This window comes from Protopterus annectens, chromosome 6.part1 (assembly GCF_019279795.1).
Source record: "Protopterus annectens isolate FY-2018-M chromosome 6.part1, PAN1.0, whole genome shotgun sequence".
Lineage (NCBI taxonomy): Eukaryota > Metazoa > Chordata > Ceratodontiformes > Protopteridae > Protopterus > Protopterus annectens.
Window position 1 is genome coordinate 17,194,755 of NC_056738.1, and position 20,065 is coordinate 17,214,819.

At 40.3% G+C, this 20,065-nt stretch overlaps 1 protein-coding gene across 1 annotated transcript in view; it reads left to right on the top strand.

Moving 5' to 3' along the window:
- Nucleotides 1-1,707: 1,707 nt before the first annotated feature.
- NFE2L2 (NFE2 like bZIP transcription factor 2) overlaps nucleotides 1,708-20,065 on the top strand; it is a gene marked incomplete in the record, with an annotated part of 291,801 nt that continues 273,443 nt past the window's right edge. The window contains 1 exon segment of the mRNA XM_044075451.1: nucleotides 1,708-2,062. Within this exon segment, the coding sequence (XP_043931386.1) occupies nucleotides 2,018-2,062 (45 nt within the window).

Consider the following 20,065-nt stretch of genomic DNA (forward strand, 5'->3'; position numbering starts at 1 on the left):
CCAAAGTCTCTCTTTTGTCTCTCTGCTGCTGTAGAACTCTGCAGAGTACCAGGCAGGAGCTTGCTGAGCTGTATTATTAGTACAAAAACCTTGCAAATGCGGGTTTTATGACAGGGAAATGAAAGAGATAAAAATTAGCCCGAAATGGCCAATAAACTACTCATTTCTGGGCTGAAACCACTCCTCCAGGGACGCACAGGCTGCTCAAAGCTCCCTCCCTCTCACACAAGAGGTACAAGGGTTGATTCTCAATAAGGGAAATTAGCTATGCTTAAAATGGTCCACGGAGCAACTAGCCTAGTACTTAACAATGAACAGAACCTGTGATAGACTCTGCTTCACATAACCTATTCTAGAGCATAGGAATCCTTTGAGACATCTGTCTGTCTCATAAGCATGTTCTGTTTATGCAGCGAGCAAAGAAAGTTTAACTCCTTGGATCTAGTGTTTATGGTGCTATTTGTTTTGTAGATGTGCAAAAGGTACGTCGGGGATGGATCCGAGCGTGCCTTACAAACCAATGCATGCATCACATTTCAGTAATCTCTGCAGGATACTGGTCATAGGGCTTTAAGGCGATCTGTAACAGATAATGTGTTAATGACCTGGATTCTCTTGGGGAGGAACCTCTGTGGGCCATACCTCTTTACTGCCCAGATTCTTACCTCATATTTTGGTCCGTTTCTCTCAAAATCTTGGTTTGCCATTTGATGTCAATGCTTTAGGTCTGTACTTTACTCGTTATTTTGTGTAACACGTTTGACGTTTAAGCAGGTCGGTACCCTCTACATATCTTAAATAAAAGTTGCCGATTCTAAAGAGCAAAGTCGGAGACATCTAACCCCAATTTTATATTTCTCTAACAGTACTGCTTTCATCAAGTACGTTTAAAATAGGAGCCTGCACCCATAACTTGCTTAGTAAGTTTTTGCCTTGCTTCTCCAAGATCCTGTTTTTTTTTTCTTCTCTCCAATGTGGTTTCCAGTGGGACACAGAAGTATATGCCCTACTCATTTGTGAAGATGTTAAAGGGGCATGGTTTACCCACGTGATCCTGCCGTTTTCAACTACAAGAAAAAAAGGGTTATAATTTATTTACTCCACACAGACTCCGTTTAAATAGTTAAAAGATCGCCGCTATCAAAGACACGTCATGAAATAATTGAGACTTTGGTTAATAGCGGATTGCAATGCAGTGCCTACTAGAAGTATCAGAAACTCAGCATTTTTACCGATTAACCGTGGCAGCGTTCCTCCCCGAGTTATCTGTGCACCATGGAAGCCTTGGCCACATTTTAAACAATATTATGGAGTTAACGGCTACGTTGTAGTGTACTGGCTCACCGGCAGTTACCATTTCAGTGCTAGTTTACATTTTAAATTGCATCCTACGACAAAACGGATTTGGCACGGAAATGGGTAAAACGGTTGCAAAAAAAATGGTTTATCGCTACAGCTAGTTAGCCTAATAACACAACTCTTGTTCTGCTTTTCATACGGCTTGGAACTAAAGTATTGCTATACAAACATATGTGCCTTAAAATAAATGTATCACATTTTAAATTAACTCTGTATATTATGTAACAGTAAGCTAATGCTAACTGTAAAAGAAGTTGTCTCCGTTGCCCTTGATTACATAATCAACGGAAGATAACTCCAATCAAGAACTCCCGAGCCCTACAATTTCTTTCACTAAAAATGATTTCAAGGATATCGTAGTTTGTTCACGTGAGCACGTCACGAGCTCTGACGACAACACTACCAAGTTTGCTGCTTACGGTTGACAGCTGATAGCTTTACACAGTCCACCCACTGGTTACCAAACTGAGGCAAGAGGGCCGAGTCTGTTTTTGTACTTGCGCTCTACCAACTCCTTGCATAACTGGTTATTGCTGTCGAAGAGGGACGATATTAATGGTTTTGTGTTTTTACCCTGTTTGATTATTAGGACATTTATAGACGTCATCAGAAGTTACTTGCTTTAATTTTGCTATAGTCTTTTTTGGATAGTAAGATAATGGAAATAATAATCAGCCAGCCCCCTGCACTACACACTCAACAGGTGAGTAGAACTGTATTGCCCTTGCTATGTTGTTAATGTGAGTAATATCTGCACCGGCCTGTTACTTTTTACTTTATTTGCTGGGGTTGTAAGGCGCATTTTCAGAGTATTCGACATAATTATGAAGCTGAATAGACTTAATCTTACAGAATAACTGTAGTGAAAACATTTGTTAGAAATCCTCAGACTTAACAGGGCTGATTTAGTTATTAGCTGTATGTAAGTAGATTTGTCGGCTTGGCTGCTGTAGCTCACTTAGCCGTGGTATTTTACACTCCGGATACACAAATAAGGAGACCGGTTACAGCATTGTAGTCTAGTACTGTTGACGTACTATTAATTTGATATAGGCATTTAATAATGCAAAGTAATTACCTACATTTCATTCGGTAACATCTATTGTTTTAACTTTCAAGTCGAGCAGCAATGTTTTATCGGCTGCATAGTGATGTTCATATGTCGTGTTATCTTGGTAAAGAGGAGGGGCCTAGCGCTACAGTTAAATCCCTTTTTTTAAGTCTCTTTGAGGGATGTTTGGGTTTAAGGGAGGTTGGACTACTTTTTTTTTCCCGTGAGAGAATTTACCACTTGCTAGCGCATTGCCTTGGTATGCTATTATTGCTCAAGTAGTATTCGCCCCAGTTATTCGTTACCTTTGCGAGACTATGTAGGTTAAAAGACTTTTGTTAATAATCCAGGGGGTTATGGAAGAGTGACTTTCCTTTTAGTAGTAGTTGATCATATCTTTAGTTTTAAGTTAAGCCAAAAGCTTTAATTTTAAGATTTTAGTGTTAAACTGTAGTAGGGGGGTTGGCAGCTGCCCGTGTTATGTAGCATTCTGATTACCCTTCCCAAGTTATCAATCCTCTCAAATAAAAGTGGCTATAAGTTACGTGGATGAACGAAAAATCAAAACGTCAGAATTAACGTTTTTGCGTCATTTCAGTCTTCAGGACTGTACTGTGCGCGCTCTGTTTCTATGACTCTTCCCTTTCTTGTAGTATATCGTTCGTGACCGTGCCCAGCTGTTTTTTGCAGTTGTAAAACGGAATTATGTCTTTTGCATGGTTTCTTCCGCGTATGCTTATTGAAGTATACCTCTCTGCTCAGGGCACAGACCTGACAACTGTACAGATGGTTGCAGAATGTCCAGATTTTAGCCTCGTGTGTGTTTTTTTTTCTGTTCTTCATAACATTCTGATTTTTTTTTTGCAAATTAGTGGTAAAACATTAAAGATTTACGTTCGAATTTCAGACTTCATATCCTTCAGAAAATTCATGCTAATGCAAAACCTGTTCTTCTATCAAGTTTCTGAGTATGTAAGAGCAGTATTTGTCCCGCTTTTATTGATGGCTTTGTCCAGATTTCTTGTTCTAAGAGGTTGACAGGATCGAATTCACGAAATAATGATACACATTTGAGTTTCAGACATTATATATTTCAGAAAATGCATGGTAATACAAAACAATTTATTCTAGAAACTTTCTGAGTTTATAAGAGCAATATTAAATGTCCATAGTTTGGGGCCTTTGTTCCATTACTTTTAGCTTTGTCCAGAGTTTGTGTACTAGGAGGTTGAGAGGTATGCATGCATTGAAGATTGTAGTATTACAATCATATTGGTTTATATTTGCTATCCTTGCTTTCTTTCGAAATGTCCAGCTGGCCCTTGCTTCAGATTCAACACAGTCACTCATACAGAATAATTTCATGATCAATGTAAGTGTCACATCTTAGAATAATTATTGTGACTGGCTAACCCTGAGGAATGGAAAAATTATGTGTGGGAGATTGGGAATAATTAGCTTCATGGGAAGATGGTTGTTTTGGTTAGGGAGACCTCATTTTGGTTTAAGGAGGACATGAGTGTAGGATATGCTTTGGGACAGTGATGAATGACGGACACTTTTATGTGTAATATTTTCAGTTGTCCATCTTCATGTGTATCTAAAGTTTGTTTAGCTGACAGGAAAGCTGTTTCTAAATTGTGCTTTCATCTGCCTAGGCTTAATTAAGGAGTGGATGTAAAAAGCACTAGATTTTAAAATTAGAATTTAACCTTCTGTGTTATACAGATTGTGCTAATGGTATTGGCCACATTTATTGTTGGGGAAGTTTAACTAAATTATACAACATGAGAGTTGAATGAATAGCATGTATGGCATCTGCATTTTGCTGGTGTTTTCCCCATTACTTAATGATTTGACTGGCTTAGTCCAACTAGGCCAATAGCCTGTGCTTAGGGGAGACCAGGAGTATTCCTACATGGAAGGCTGTCCGTCTGTATCACTTGTCAACCTCATTTAACCCTTTGTTGCCTTCATACCCATGTTATCTCTATCCTGAAATGAGCAATGTCCTCTCTCAGCCCCCAGAATTGGCCTCAAACCACACAGCACCACTCTGATCATAAAGTTTGTTTTTTTAACTGCTGCTTTGTTGCCTTTTATCAGCGGTGCATATCCTGTTTGAAACCTTGCAGTAAACCTCTTGCCAGTTAACACATTATTTTGGTTTTCATCTCAGTGCAGTGTGCAAACAGATGTAAGGGTAAGGGACCAGTGCACCCACACGAGTAAAACTTTAAATCATGACACTAAAGTCCAGGCTTTGTTGTACTGTCTTAACCCACCTGATTAAGTCCATGTAACCCCTAGGCCTAGAAGATTACATTATGTTAATGCTTAGACACTTAATATCTTCAGTAACTTAAATACATTGGTATACATCAGCCGTCAATCCCTCTCAACTGTACCTCAGTATGAGCTTTTCTCATTTGAGCCTGAAAAATATATATTTTCATTTAGAATTTTAAACTCTAATCCGTGGCATATTTTACTAATATTTAATAAAAAAAATATATATTTTTTGTAATTATAGCAAAGTAGCAATTCCATGCTGTCAACTTTCTAGCTAAAGTAGCTAGCCTCCTAAGCACTTACCCTGAGAAGGAATTTAAAATTTCCTATTTTGTAATGGCAGCTTGAGAAAAACAGTACATGAAATGCACATTTACTACACATTTTGAGGGCAAGTGTAATGCAGTCGGTACTGGTGTTTGAGAAAATATCAGTATCAAACATGGGTAACATTGTTGCTTGGTATTTGCCGTGAGAAACTTGTATGTATATAATGTACATGTATATGTATGTAACTTATGTCAATTTTTGTAAAAAAGATTGAAAGAAATTGTATATGGCATGTACAGATATTAAAATTATGCCATTGTTTGTGCAAATGTCCATATGACAAAAAAAAAATAATCTACTGAGTGATATACATTTTTAGGTGCAAGTGCTGTTTAGAAGGGGGCTATATGGACTTAATTTGCTGTACTATGAACCGAGTTTAATGTTTTTAGTGGTGGGGGGTTGCTGTAGTACCTCCCCCTTGTGGATTTCCTCTTTACTAGTTTGCTGAGTTTACAGTAAGTTTTTAATTACTGATTGGCAGTCCCACTTGAATATATGCACACCTTGCACTTTTTAGTTTGTGGTGGTGATTGATTTATTTTATAGATTTGTCTACTGTCTGCCTTGTTTGCACAGCAGTTAGTGATTAGCATGGATGCCAATCATTCTGGGAAATGCCCCAAGCATGTCAGCCTACATGGAAATGCCCAAAGCAGCACAAACTGTTCAGGGGTTATTACAGTAAAATATAGCCCTCTGAAGATTCTGTGGTTTATGAGTAATAACTAAAAAAAAAAAAAAATACATTTCCGAAATATGATTGTGTGATGTCATATACTGCAGGCTAGTTGCTCTTTCATCATGCATTTCATACATTGAAATGCAAACGTTGAATTGGTAATGGACTAAGTTAGATATATTCACTTTTAACATTCATATTTTTGTTCTTGCATATCCTGGTGTATTGCAAGTCTTTTAATGGTGGTCATTGTAGAAGCTGGAGGTAGCTGTTTCGATATCTACTTGAGATTATTTTTGTCCTTCCTTTTTCAGTTAAAATGAAAGTGTTTTTTTCATTTTCAAGGTCCTGTATGTTGATTACTTTGATTTCTGAGATTCTTTGTAGTTCATTTCCAATGCTTCTCTGGTAGTGTTTACGCAATCCCCAGTATAACAATCTTGCCACATTGTTGTGATTCACAACTCTCAGAAATAAGTATACTGCAACCTGCAAAAAACAATGCAACTATTTCTAGTTCTGTACTGCATAACCTACATTTCTCTGCATCTGCCACTTTGTGTGTCCATCGTTATAAGCTGTGACAGTAGTCTGCTGCATTAAGAGGTGGGGGCCTGAAATAATTATGCTGTCTATAATGTATTTATGAAACCAAACGACCACGAGACCTGCATGGATGGCAAGTGCAAGGCTCCAAACCAAAAGTGAGCCAGCACATGTACAGTAAATCACAATCTTTAATGTAGAAAGTGAAAGATCAATTCACCTGAATCAAACCGGTTTCGGCAAATGCCTTCTTTAGTGATATAGACAATAGACAGTTTGATTCATGTGCATTGATCTTTCACTTTCTACATTAAAAATATTGTGATTTACTGTACATGTGCTGGCTTATTTTTGGTTTGGATTTTAAAATGTATTTATGCCATGTGGTGATCTGAAAAACTGAAAGCAGGTAGTTTAGCAAATGAACTTCGGGTAGTGAAAAATGGAACATTTTACTACAGCATTTGGTTCCATTTCAAAGATGCACTTTCACACAGCTGAGATGTGGTGCATGTGTGGTTTCAGTGACTGGTGTGATTGTCAGTCCTAAACCATGCATGAGTGTGTGCACTGCAAGGCTGGGTTATTGCTCCAGTATCTTTTCACTGATTGAGTTGAACTAATTAGTTCAACTCAATCAGTCAAGCAGTACTGATAACATTGCAAAAAATCGGAGCATGCACTAAAATTATGAATTATGGAATGCACACATTAGTGAATTAATCAAGTAAGTTTTACAGAAAACACAACTGACAGATAATGACATTTTACAGAACACGCGCAAGTAACAATTTCCGAGGTGGTAATGGTGCCCATGATGTGCATGAGATTATTGAATAATTCGGGATTCCTACAGTATGGTAAAACATTGTGTAGAAAGGTCGGTTGGGCAAAAAATGAAGTAGTTGTGCTTTTGTGATCATTCACTGCTTATAGGCTGACATGGTTTTATGTATTTATGTAAGCTGTTGTATATACGTAGTTATGCAGGCTGTTATATAGAATGAATATGTTAAGTAATTTAACCTTATCTAGACTTCAGTTGTAGTGATTATTAGAAAAGATCACTCTTCAGAGATTTCCCAACTCTATGCTTCTGTTCCTTTGAAAAGAGTATGCTCTTATTTTGGGTATCTTTTGCAGCAGTTTTTGTAGAACTTTTTATTCTAGGTTATGTCGAGCATTGAACTTCTGATTATCCTTTCCTTCCCATCTGGCAAAGCAGCCAGGTATTGGGCAGGCACTTGTCGAGTTTGAACAAAAAGTGTAATTCTGCTCCCCCCCCAATCCCTTAAATGGGAGAGCTCTGATATAGCCGGGGGTGGGGGGAGTCGCAGACCTCTTTAGAAAATAGTTTATTAGAGGATGGTATTGGCATGGTCTTCTTTTCCCAGAAACACTGTGGTTATATGGATTTTGGATATATTCTCAGAGATTTCTGTTTTATTTACTGGGGTTTATCACTGAACAATTTCAGACTCATCCAGAAGATAAAGTAGGAAGAAACAGTTGACAACTTATGAGAAACATGTTGTTAAAGTACATACAACTTAATCGTTTGTACAGTTTATAAAATAAAGGGAAGAGTGGGAGTGAAAAAAGGGGGAGAGAGGTGCTTTTAAATTGAAAATATTTTGCATAATCTCTTAACCTTGTCTAAGAAGATAGTGATTGCCAGAATTTTGGTCAAAGAGAAACTATGTTCAGTACAGTTTAACTTATGGATATTTCTAGTGTTAGCTAGCACTGTGTGTTTACTACTTGCGTCCTATTGTAAGTTTTACCTCTTTGATGACCTTTATATTCACCGCTGTAGTAGTTCTTACAAATGGGAATCCCTGCTGTGAAGCCCAGTCAGTTTACTAAAGTCTGCTGTTGCTTTAAGGTACGCTGAACGTCACCTGCACACACCTTGCATATGGGGTAGGGCAATTTCAGACGTGGTCTTTCTGTTTGTTGGCTTTCCTGTGCTTTCTCTTGTTTGCTGGAGTCCTCACATTTGCAGAGAAGTACCCAGTTGGGTTTTTGGTTACTTTTTCTGTTTTGGTTTCTGCTGTTTGGGGTTAATGTCATCCAAAAAGGGTAAATGCCAGTGTGGGACACTGATTCCCCATAAAGACTGCTACGATAAGTGTCTCTCTTGCCTAGGTGCTGCTCACGACCATACATCTTGTTCAATTTGTCATGTGTTTGCCCCCATAATTCTTCGTAGTAGGCTTTCTTCCCTTTCCTTGTATCTTGAGCCCCAGCATTTTAAGCTTCTTGCTACAGATACTATGGATGGAACTTCCTGCCCCGAGGGTCAGCTGTCAAGAAAGAAGGCACAAAAGGTAAGACTGGAATCTTATGCTGTCCATCCTCTGCCGGGAGTTTCTCCTGAGGTTATTATGCACCCGGAGGCTCACCGGTTGTTTGTCAGATTCTACTACTGCGTCTGGGTTGGGTTGGAAGCCGGTGAGGATTTGTAGACATCCGTTTCAGGCATTCAGAGGGAGCCATGGTTGACTATTTCAGGGGGGTCTAGAGGGGTTCCGCAGTTTCTCTTTAGGGAAGAGGTTCCTACTGTGGTTGTGGGATGCTGTCCTGAGTCTGGGCTTTTGGGGTTTCTAGGACAGATGTAATCTTAACCTTAAAAAAAAAAAAAAAAAAAAGACACCAAAAACTAATCCTGTTTCTTCTGCTCGTAGCAATGCACAAAGTGAGTGGCAGGCCTTTACTCAGGAGTTATTTAATACTTTACTGTCATTGAGGCTTCCTCAAGGGGTTTCAGTTCTTACTCCTCCTTGGTTCTCCTCTTCCCCTAAAAGCCCCAGAGGATTGCATTCTTCTGAGGTGGATTTTAATGATGACTCCCTTGCTTATTCTATGCAAATTCCTTCTCCTTTAGACTATGGGTCTGAGGAGGAGGGTTCTCATGCTTAAGATAATCCTTCTGAGGAAATTTCCTTTGGGGGCACTGTCTCTAGGATGATGGAATTTTTAAGTGGGATTGTGCCCAGGTTTCAGATATCCATAATAGGTACTATTAGTTACTGCAGATGGAATCTCCTAAACCTTCGTCCATTCCTCCTGTCTTGCTTGCTTTATTGGATGTTTTTTTCCACTGCCTCTAAAGCACCAGATTCTCTGCCCCCTGCTCCCAGGAAGTCTGATAGGTTTTATAGGGTGCCTGAGGGTTGTTCCTTTTTGTGTGTGTCCTGCTGCTGACCCCTCTGTGGTGACTGTAGCATCTAATAACCATCTCAATTGCTTCTTTTGTCCAAGTTACTGCCTTCTAACAAGGACAGTAGAGTCATGGATAGGCTGGGTAAGAAGGTTTTATACTTCGGCTACCCTAGCTTTTAGAGCTATTGTCAGACCCATCTCTCTAGGTATGTCTTGGCTCTTCTTTCTCAGGCCTGTTGGGTTCTTTCTGATCTTCCAAACTCTGAGAGTAAATCTTCTGCTCTTTCCTTGCTTGGAACTTCCTCGGAGGTAGTTCATTCATTCTATCAAATGTAGTTATGATGCAGCAGATGCCCCTTCTTTGGCTGCTGCTTCTGGTTTGGTTCCGGGGAGATATTTATGGCTTCAGCTTCAACCTTTGCCTGATGATATTGAGGCTAAGTTGATGGATGCTCATCTGGATAATACTGTTGTGTTTGGTGTAGCAGCTGCTGGTTTATTTATGTCTCTTCAGGACAAAGGGAAGGCTTTGCAGGAGCTTAAGCATGTCTTTGTTTCTCCTGTGCCTAAATTTCAGCGAAACTACCCTTCTAAGCCAGCCTTTGTTCGTAGGCAGTCTCACCCTCCTAAAGGTAAAAAGAGTAGTAAACAGACGACTCCTGCTAAGGCCACTCAGACTGCAGGGATTCTTAAGCCTTCCTCTCTTGACAAACCAGATGCTGTCTTGACTATCCACCCATTCCCAGCCATATTCCTCTTTCTCTTCCTGTTTGGCTCCAAATCACCCAGGATTCTTGGGTTCTGTCAGTTATTCGGCAAGGGTACTTCATGGTCTGGATTTGCCACCCTCCTATTATGGGCATTCCTCAGCCTCCTCTGGGGCAACTTCCTTTTTTCCCCCAAAGGTTCTTTGATATCTCTCGTCTCAGGGTACTATTCAAGAGGTGCCTGTGTCCCAAAGGGGGAAAGGGTTTTATTCCAGAATGTTTCTAGTGCCCATAAAAATAGGTACTTGGAGACCTATTCTAGACCTCTCCCATATAAACACTTTTTCTGAAGGTGTCTTCCTTTCGGATGTTGTCCCTTCAGTCCCTTTTTCCTCTGTTGCTCTCTCCAGCCTTTCTGGTGTCTCTGGACCTCAAGGATGCTTATCTCCATATTCCAATCCATCCTCTTTTCAGGAGATTTTTGCATTTCTCTGCTTCCTGGCATTTTCAGTTCTGTGCTTTGTCATTTTGTCCTGTCTCCTGATCCAGGGGTGTTCACCAAATGTCTCGCGCTTTGTCATTTTGTCCTGTCTACTGATCCAGGGGTGTTCACCAAATGTCTCGCTCCTGTGATTGCCTTTTGCAGGCTTCATGGGATCCATATCTTTCCTTATTTGGATGACTTGCTGATTCAAGCATCTTCTGTAGAGATCCTTTTGCAAAATCTTCATTTTTACAATTTCTCCTCTTCAGAGCCTGGGGTTCACAATAAACTTCAAAAAGTCTTTTCTGACTCATTCTCAGAATCATGTCTTTTTGGGTTGCAGGTTTCAAATGGTGCCAATGCTGGCATCCCTGCCTTCTCCAAAGGCATTAATTCTCATTTCTTTTCAAACTCTTCTTCCCTAGCCTCCATTACAGCCAGGAAGTTTCTGAGACTTCTGGGATTCATGGCGTCCACTATTCTGATGCTGTCACTCTGGCCAGGCTCCACGTGAGGAAGTTCCATGTGGTTTCTGAAGTCGGTGTGGCTTCAGCATGCTCATCCTCGATACTTTCCTGTTCCTTCTCCCATGTCTCAAGGTTGAACTTCTGTGGTGGATTCAGCAGTTGTCTCTGAATCCAGGGCTCCATTTTCAGCCTCCTATTCCCTCTCAGGATCTGTTCAGGCACTTCAGATGTGGGATGACAAAGCAACGTTTGGCTCCCTGAGAGTCCAGGGGGTGTGGTCACCTCGTCAGTGGAAGGAGCACATCAACATCAAAGAGATTGAGGGCTCTGCTGCTGACTCTTCAGGCCTTTCATCTTCTCTTCTCTTCAGGGCCTCTCAAGGTATTCACAGACAATACCGTAGTCATGTGGTATATCAGCAGACTGGGGTATGAGATCTTACCATCTTTGCCGGCTGCACTTCTGGTATGGGATCTGGCTATCCAATATTGGGTGATTTTTTTTTTTTTTTTTTTTCAGGCATTTTACATTACTTCAGATTGGAATGATGTGGCAGATGAGTTGACCAGGTCATTCACACAATCCCGCAAATGGATGCTTCACAGGGATGTGTTTCTGGACATTGTTCACCAGTGGGGTACTCCTCAAGTAGATTTTCTTTGCCTCCCCCCCTGAACTGACCACTTCCTCTGTTTTGTGCAAGAGTCCCAGGATGCCCTCTCCCTTTCTTGGAAGGGGATATCTCTTTATGTATTCCCTCCCTTTACTCTCCTTCCGAGAGTCCTTTTCAAGATTCAACAGGATGCTCCCAAAATCTTGTTGGTGACTTCCTTTGGGCCCCGACAGCACTGGTTCCCTCTACTACTGCATCTAGCTAGGAGCAATCCTCATAAGTTACCCCACAGGGTGGGTCTCTCATGCATCCCCACCTGTCCACACTTCAACTGACACTGTGGGTGATAGGGTTTTGATTTTTCTGAGGACATGCTGTAGGTCCTGTAGGAGGCTAGGAAACCTACTATTAGGAAATCCTACTTGTGTCTAAATGGAAGAGATTTGCTATTTGGCATCTTTCTTGTAACCTGGACCCACTTTCTGTGGATGTTCCTTTGATGTTCTCATTTGTGTGAGTTGCTCAATGGTGGTTTGGCCTATTTATCTATTGAGGCCCACTTATCGGCTCTTTCTGCTTGTCTGCCTTTAATGCCCCGATTGGCTTCTAGATTTGAGGCTAAGCAATTTCTTAAAGGAGTCCTTTAATATTAGACCTCCCAGGAAGCCTGTTCCTCCTCCTTGGGATCTTAATTTCTTTCTGGAGAAATTGACTCGGGCTCCTTTTGAGCCTGTATAAGTCCTTATAAGGTATTTGCTTCCCACAAGAAATGCAATTGTTAACTTTTTCTGACATCGGACTGAGGCAAGAAAATGTTCCCCAACGGGGTACTTAGTTTTATTGAAGACTTCGAACTGAAATTCAAATTGAAAATCTCAGGTGTTGGCCGACCGGCACTTGCTAACTGCTTCTGCTTCAGTCTTTCTTGCCGCGAGGTGCCCGAAGAAAATGGCGTTGGATGCCTCTTATATACCCCTGGCGCACTGATGTCGGGGAAGAAGCGACAGCAAATAACGCTGGACCAAGACTTTGGAATTCGGGCTGACTGCGGGACCGCCTGACGTCAGGATAACCCAAGTGTGATGACTGCAGCAGGGTGAACACTCTAACATCTACATTTATGGTAGGTACAAAACTGTACTTTTCAGCTTCCTTGCAACATTGTTCTTGGAAGACAGTTCTTTTGTTAGCTCTTCTGACAGACATTGCAAGATCTCATGGCTTGTCCACCTTTTTTTGATATTTCATGAGGACAGGGTGTCCTTGCATACTGATCCTTCTTTCATAGTTGTTACTTATTAATTTGCCTACTTTTTCCCCTCTCCGCAATCTTGACAATGAGAGGGTGCTTGCATACCTTAGATGTGCATAGACAGCTCAGATTTTATTTGGATAAAACTAAAGCTGTCAGGAAATCTGACCATTTATTTGTTTCCTTTTGTCATAGGTCTTTAGGTTTGGCTGTTTCCAAGCAAACTATATCCACTTGGATTTCTAAGCCTATTTCCTTTTGTTAAACTTTCATGACGAGAGCCTTTCTTCTGTAAAGGCCCATTCCACTAGAGCTCTGGCTTCTTCTGGTGCCTTTTTTCAAAGGCTTGGATGCTAATTCTATTCTTGAAGCTGCTACCTGGACTTCTGTGCATAACCAAACATTACCAGTTGGATGATATCTCCAGAGTTGGAGCTAGTGTTGCTGCTGCCGTACTTCATGACTTCTTGGAGGCTCTGCTGCTTCCTCCTCCCAATTTTTTTCTTGAGCTTTGGCACTCTCCCATTTGTAAGGAATACTGCAGTAGTGAATGTAAGGACATAGTACTGGCCGGACGGTGGGCTTCACGTCGGGGAATTTTGTAAGGAATACTGCAGCAGTGAAGGCAAGAACATCTACCGTTAGTAAGATTTTACACAACTTTGAAACTGTAGGATTATGTATGCATGTATGTGTATCAAGATAGAGTAACATCAAGGATCCAAGTTTTGTTTTGCGGCAGTAGCGGCCTTTATTCCCAGGAAAGATGTCAGTTCTGTGCATTTCTCCCCATAATTAGACAATTGGCTCCAGGTTGTTCTTTCCCAGTATGCTGTTTATGAGACAACTTTATCATGACATTGAATTTATGATAAACCTAGTAGAAGCCTTTATTTCTTTGCAATTTTTTTTTATCATACAAGGTTTACATTTTGTGGCTTCTTAACACCTCTGCTGCTAGTCTGAACATTAGGACAGTGTGCCATCTACAGTTTCAGCACTTACTTCGACAAGGCTTTATGTGAATCATTAGCAGTAGTGCTGCTGGTCGTTGCTTCAGATCTCCCAAGACAGTAGTGCATTTCTTCTGATAAGCACTTGCAGACACAGCTGTATAGTGATAGTTATCCTTCTGCTTTTTGCTATCTGTTGACAACTGCCATAGCTCCTCATGACCAATGGAAGAGCATATGTGTAGTTTTAGTCGACTGTGTGCAGGCTAGCAATTCTCTCCTTTGTATCCACCTAAGGCTAGGCCATATGCAGGGTCTATACTGACAGTCAACCCCAAAACACTATATAGTAGTTAAGATTGGGGTGAGGGATGCTTGAAGGTGTAGTCTTTCTGCCAGGATGGTAAAGACCGCTATGGGACAGCACTGTGCTAGGAACTACGTTTTCTGTTACTGCAGTCATGGTTCCACTTTACAATTATCTGCCTGATACCTGCTCAAAACTGCTGCAGTATATTTATTATGACGCAAGTGAGTCCAGGCATTTTTAGATTCATTTTTGCTTCACTGGGAAACTATTGTTCCTCTTTCTGCATTTTACAGAAGAACCATTTTTTTCTTCTGCAGCTATTGTAGCATAAAAATCGCATAAAAACTTAATAGGCGTTTGACATGTTAAGACATTTATCCTGCAATCTTTCCGCTCCCTATTCTAGTATCTAACACATTTTTCTCATTAGATATTTGTAATCCTAGTGTAATGCAAGTCAAGACAAGACAAAATATTAACCAAAGTACTATTTTCATGGTTATGGAAAGTATTTCATCTACTTGTAGCAGATGCACAGCAAGGCTTTGTCCCACATCAACAAGGTATCTCAGGACTGGTGAGTTTTTGTAATATGCAGCAACTTGGGAAGCTAGTATCTCAAATAAGCACTGTTGGCCTTAAGCCACACCACATTGGGATTACATGTGGTCAGTTTTGAGTAGTTTTGGAATTAGGGCAATTTTCTAAGATGGTATAAGTTATTGTGCAAAGAAACCATGGCTCGGGTGATGACCAACAACCTGTTATAAACTCTTCCCAGGAAGCAAGATCGGGCCTCCCACTGTCCCCTATTTGGTTATCTTGGTGGTTAAAGCTATAAACCTGCTATTTAAGCAAAGATATTTGCACTGGGGGATCCCTGTTCATGGAGGAAATAGGCTGACAGATGTATGATTTGCTACTAATTGTGCGTTGTGGCTGGCCAGTCCCTAGAATGTTTTATACAGAGCCGGTCACCTATTTCAGGAATCTAGGAGCTACCTGGACTGGCAGTTAGCTGGGAAAAACAATTGTGCTCCAACTCCATTCAGTGTATTGAACCTTAAGAGCAAGGCGTATGAACATCCACTCATACCTGTCTGCAAGTGTCTGTAGTGAAATTGTAGAAGTTTTAATATTAAGCAAATGACCGCTTCAACCACAAGTTGTCTTTTTCATTGTTAGCAAAAATTGTGGCTACTTGCATATGCGTCTTATCCAGATTTTCACTTTTGTGAGGCATATACCATCCTTTTCTACCCAAGGGATTGTATTAAAACTACAGATGTTGTTGAGCTAAATATGGGATAAAAATGCCCTGACTGTCCAGGACAATGCTGATGGCTTCAAAGACTTGAGGGGGGAAGGGTCAGGTCTCCCAGATCTTCCAAAATACTCTTAAGCTACTGACTTGGCCCACTGTAGTTACTCCCTGAAATTACTCCTGTGCATTTGCAGCAGTCCAGTTGAATTGTAGGAAAGTCTGGTACCCAAGGGGATCTGATGGTAAGATGATAGTTACTGATCAAGCATAATTTAATATACAGCCAGTTTAATGTGGACATTTAGGGAAAGGAGCAGCTACAGGTAGATGGAAAATTATCTTTTGAAATGGCTAAGTAGATAACTTTTTTTTTTTTGACTAGATTTGTGTCCTGACAGTGAAAGAATCCCTCTGTCCATTTAAATATACAGACTACAAAGTAAAGGCGATGCACTTAAGTGATGGCCATATTTGCAGTTAGTACATCTAAGCTGGGTAGCTAACGAAGTTTAGTATCTGGGGAATATTGGTCAGATGGGATTCCCAAAATTTCTCTTCCAGTCTGTGACGGTCTGTTGGTATTTTACACTATGTTAGACAGTTCAACGATATTTGGAGGTGATGGACTGAAATCGGAGGACCTGTTAAGGACCCAGATTAACCAAAAATAATGGATAAAGGGATCTAGGATATCTGGAAATTAGTGCACATTCCACTCTTCTTTTTCTTTTTTTTTTTTTAAGAATCTGTGGCACTTTACACCTTTTCAGTATGGAATTCATAACAATGGGAGTGGTGAGTGTTGAAGTGGATGCAGACTGTTTGCATTTGATCCAAACTACCCTGACATCTGCGAAGATTTAGATTAAAGCGCAGCCACTGAGCAGCAGTCCATTCTGTAATGGTTTAATGGAGGCAGCAGCATATCTCCCAACTGTCACTGATTTTCAGTGACGTCCCTGACAACATGATACGCAATAAGGAAAACATTCCCTTCCTTGGATATTCACAGATTTGTATTTTTTATGAATCCTGCCCCATTAGAAGGTTTACCAACTGCTTTTGTAATGAAAGTATTTTGGAGTGTAATGGAAGCTCACTGGCCTTGACTCAAATCTTGGTCCTCTGCCCTTTTGTCTATTGATCTCATAGCAGCAGACAAACATTTACATCTTGTACAACCTCTGCTTCAGATTATTTACTTATTGGACTGGTGTTAAAAGCCTTTCCTTAGCATGACATCATCCAAAACCTTTTTGTATGGCTCACAGACTTAAAACCCTCCGTATGTTTCAGTTCTTGGGGTAGTGCTTACATTTAGCAGGAATATGAAAATTAGGTATGCCTGTTGTAAGTAACATCTGCAAAAAAAATACACCATGGCATTTCTTGGCTTCACACAAAATCTGCACTTTACTTGCTTCTTAAACATCTGACTAATTAACTAACATAAATATACCCTTACAAGACCCATTCTCTTTACAGCACAAAGTTGCTTCTAAATGTGACTGTTTCATTGCCACGTAATATCCCAAGACCCCATTGTCAATGATGGCGACTTTCAAACTCGAATGGTCAGCTGAGAAGGATTGGTCATTCATTTATGTAAATAAACGAACTTGCAACAGAGTCTGTACTTTCAACATGCAGTCTCAGCCCTGAAAGTGATTTCTTTCAAAAATGACCAGGAAAAAAATTGCAGAAGAAACTGCTGTGCAATCCAACCCACAGCATATCCATGGAAATCACTTTAAAATAGTGATTTTAGGTCTTGTGGGGATGTAGACTATAGCAGGCACCTGTTATTGACTAAAAGGAGGCATCTGCCCCAGTCACATACTGATCAACACGAGGATTGGAATGATCAATAACTTCACACCTAAAGACAGATTTTAAAATATTAGTTTGTCATCTTAAAGCAAATGGGTGTCCTGTGGTCCAAGCAGTACCACACGCGCACACTATTTTTTGGACCTTTTGAAAGAGAATTTCAGACTCTCTCTTTCTGTAAATGGTATAGAGCAAAATGTGCTGAGACTTGAGAGATGATCATTAGCACTGCCATTATGTACAAAGCAATGCAGTAGCATTTTTTTATTACAAATTTAAGAAAAAATATTTCCACCATTGGTTTGAATTGCCAGAAATTCGGTCCTTGTGTAAGGTTATACAGCTTTCTCTGTACCACAGTGGAAGTGGGAAGTCTTGCTACTTGCCACTGTAGTGGTGGTTGCATTTTCAGTGCAATGTCCAGAGTATATGCAGTAAAGTACAACAAAGCTTGGGTACAGTTGTCAAGCTACTTTAGGTTTCACTTCTGGTTGCATTCCGCCAGTGACCGACTTATTAATAGTTGTTTACATTATACATGTCAGCACTGGATCCCCAGATGAACTTGTTTTTTTATCATACAGAACAGAAAGGTTGGCCTTTTTAGTGGGCTTTAACGACTAGACTCAGTTGTGCTCTCCTCTCTAATAGTCTCCTGAATCCATTATTCTTGTCCAGTTCTGATGTTTCTTCTGTTTGTTTCTCAGTGGATGGATCTTCAGATCTGACTTTGGTCACATTCAAGCTTTGGATCCAAAGCTGAGGTTCCTCCCCTTACCCACAACCCCCCTGTGATGAGCAAGGTGCACTGAAACACATTTGCTGCCGTAAGCTTCAGACGTGGTCTTGGTGTTTAGGCATGTGTTGGGAAGACACGTAAAATTTTACATGCTTTCTCTCTTGAGAAAACTTCCTTTTAGTTTTTCATTACTGTTCCCTCCCTGTAGACATTTTTATATTTTTGTGTGTGTATACGTGTATGTATATAATGTTATTATATTTGCACATTACATAAATATAAGAAAGTGTGTGTGTGTGTGATCACCATGTGCGGCAGAAATGGAACTTCTCTAAGGGAGTGAGAAGGAAACAAATCTGGACAGTTAAGACGTCTGCTTTCTTCCACAATCTAATACATTTTAATTTCTCTCCGTTTATACATGTTTTTATGTATACACTTATGTACATTTTTATGTATGCATGCAGGTATTGATTTATGTATATTTATTTATATAATTATTGTTTATATATTTTTCCTTTCTGAACTATTGACTTTTTTTCTTATCAAAGGTACCAGACGACAGAACTTGCTTTCTTCTGTTTTACTTCCAATTTTTTTAAGTGGATTTGCGTCTGTACAGCCACCGAGCAGCAGTCCATTCTGTAGTTTAATGGAGGCAGTTATTAGCATATCTCCCAAATGTCACTGATTTTCAGGGAGGTCCCAGATTTGTGACTCAAATTTTAGGCCTGCCCCTGTTTATCTCTTAAAATTTGTGACTTTTGGGAAAACAAGGTTGGAAATTGCTAATGTATAATGGTAATAAGAGCTAACCGATTTCTTTTAGTTCAGAAAATTGTATATTAATTCATATTCTCTTATTGTGTCAACTTTCCAAGTTACTAGTACATTTTAAGCATCTCTGATTTCTCCCTAATTTCTGGATTTGTCCCTGACCGATTGAGAAGTATGGTAGCAGTACCACAGCTTGCAGAGTACGTTTCTTCTGTGCACGAGTAAGGGCCCATTGCATTATAAAGCTCCATTTCACTTTTCCCTATTTTCATCTGAGAGTGGAGTGATCCCTGTCCTGCTCGACGCATTCTCGACTTTTTCAGCTACCACATTTCCCTTTATGGTAGAAAGGGAAATGTGGTCATGGTGTACATTGTTTTCTTTTTGTCCACATCTTTGCCTTTATTCCAGATGTTCATGCCTCAGTATTCAGGAAATTGGTTCAGTGTAGGATCTGATGCCCCACATTCATTTAAGTAGCATTTTTCCCCGTTCCTGAAGTTGTGTGTGTTCTTCTTTTAACAATTTCCTGGCAGCCTATTTCCGTAATGGTATTGTTACCCTTTGAAAGATGTTTGATTCTCTGCAGGTGGATTTGTATTTGTATTTAAAGTTGTACATGTACCCTGTTAGCAGACATAGCTACCTCTCATTTGATCAGATCTGGGCAGAGCGTCCAGATGTCTGCCTAATATTTTTGGTCTGTCCCTCAGAAAATTTTTGGGTATTTGGTAAAACATTAAGGATTGCAGTCACCAAATACTGACAACACATTTCTGTTGCAAGGTTGAGCGTCAGGCCTGGCAAGCCGGTACGTAAAAATCAACTGTCAGTCATTAGCGGACCGGAGTTCCGCTGTGGCAACCCCTAACCGGAAAAAGCCGAAAGACACAAACTTCCTATCCTTCAGAAAATGCATGTCAATGCAAAAAACTTGTTACTGTAGCAGTTTCGGAGTAAGGGAGAACGTTTTACATGTATCCTTATTTTGTGGGATCTGTTTTAAGTTATGCAGAGTCCCTTTCTCCTAATGGTGTGTGCCTGTGTGTGAGACAGGATTCTCACACTCCAGAATCTGTGCAAAGCAGGTAACCTTCCCTTATCAACTCATGGTTCGGCAACAGTCTGGTGCCAAACAGCGCCACCATCTGGTGGATCTTTGCTTCCATTTCACTCCAAACTCGCACTACCATGCTTAAAACATGCTTAAAGAAGTTTCACTTCAAAAAAGGAATCCATTCTGG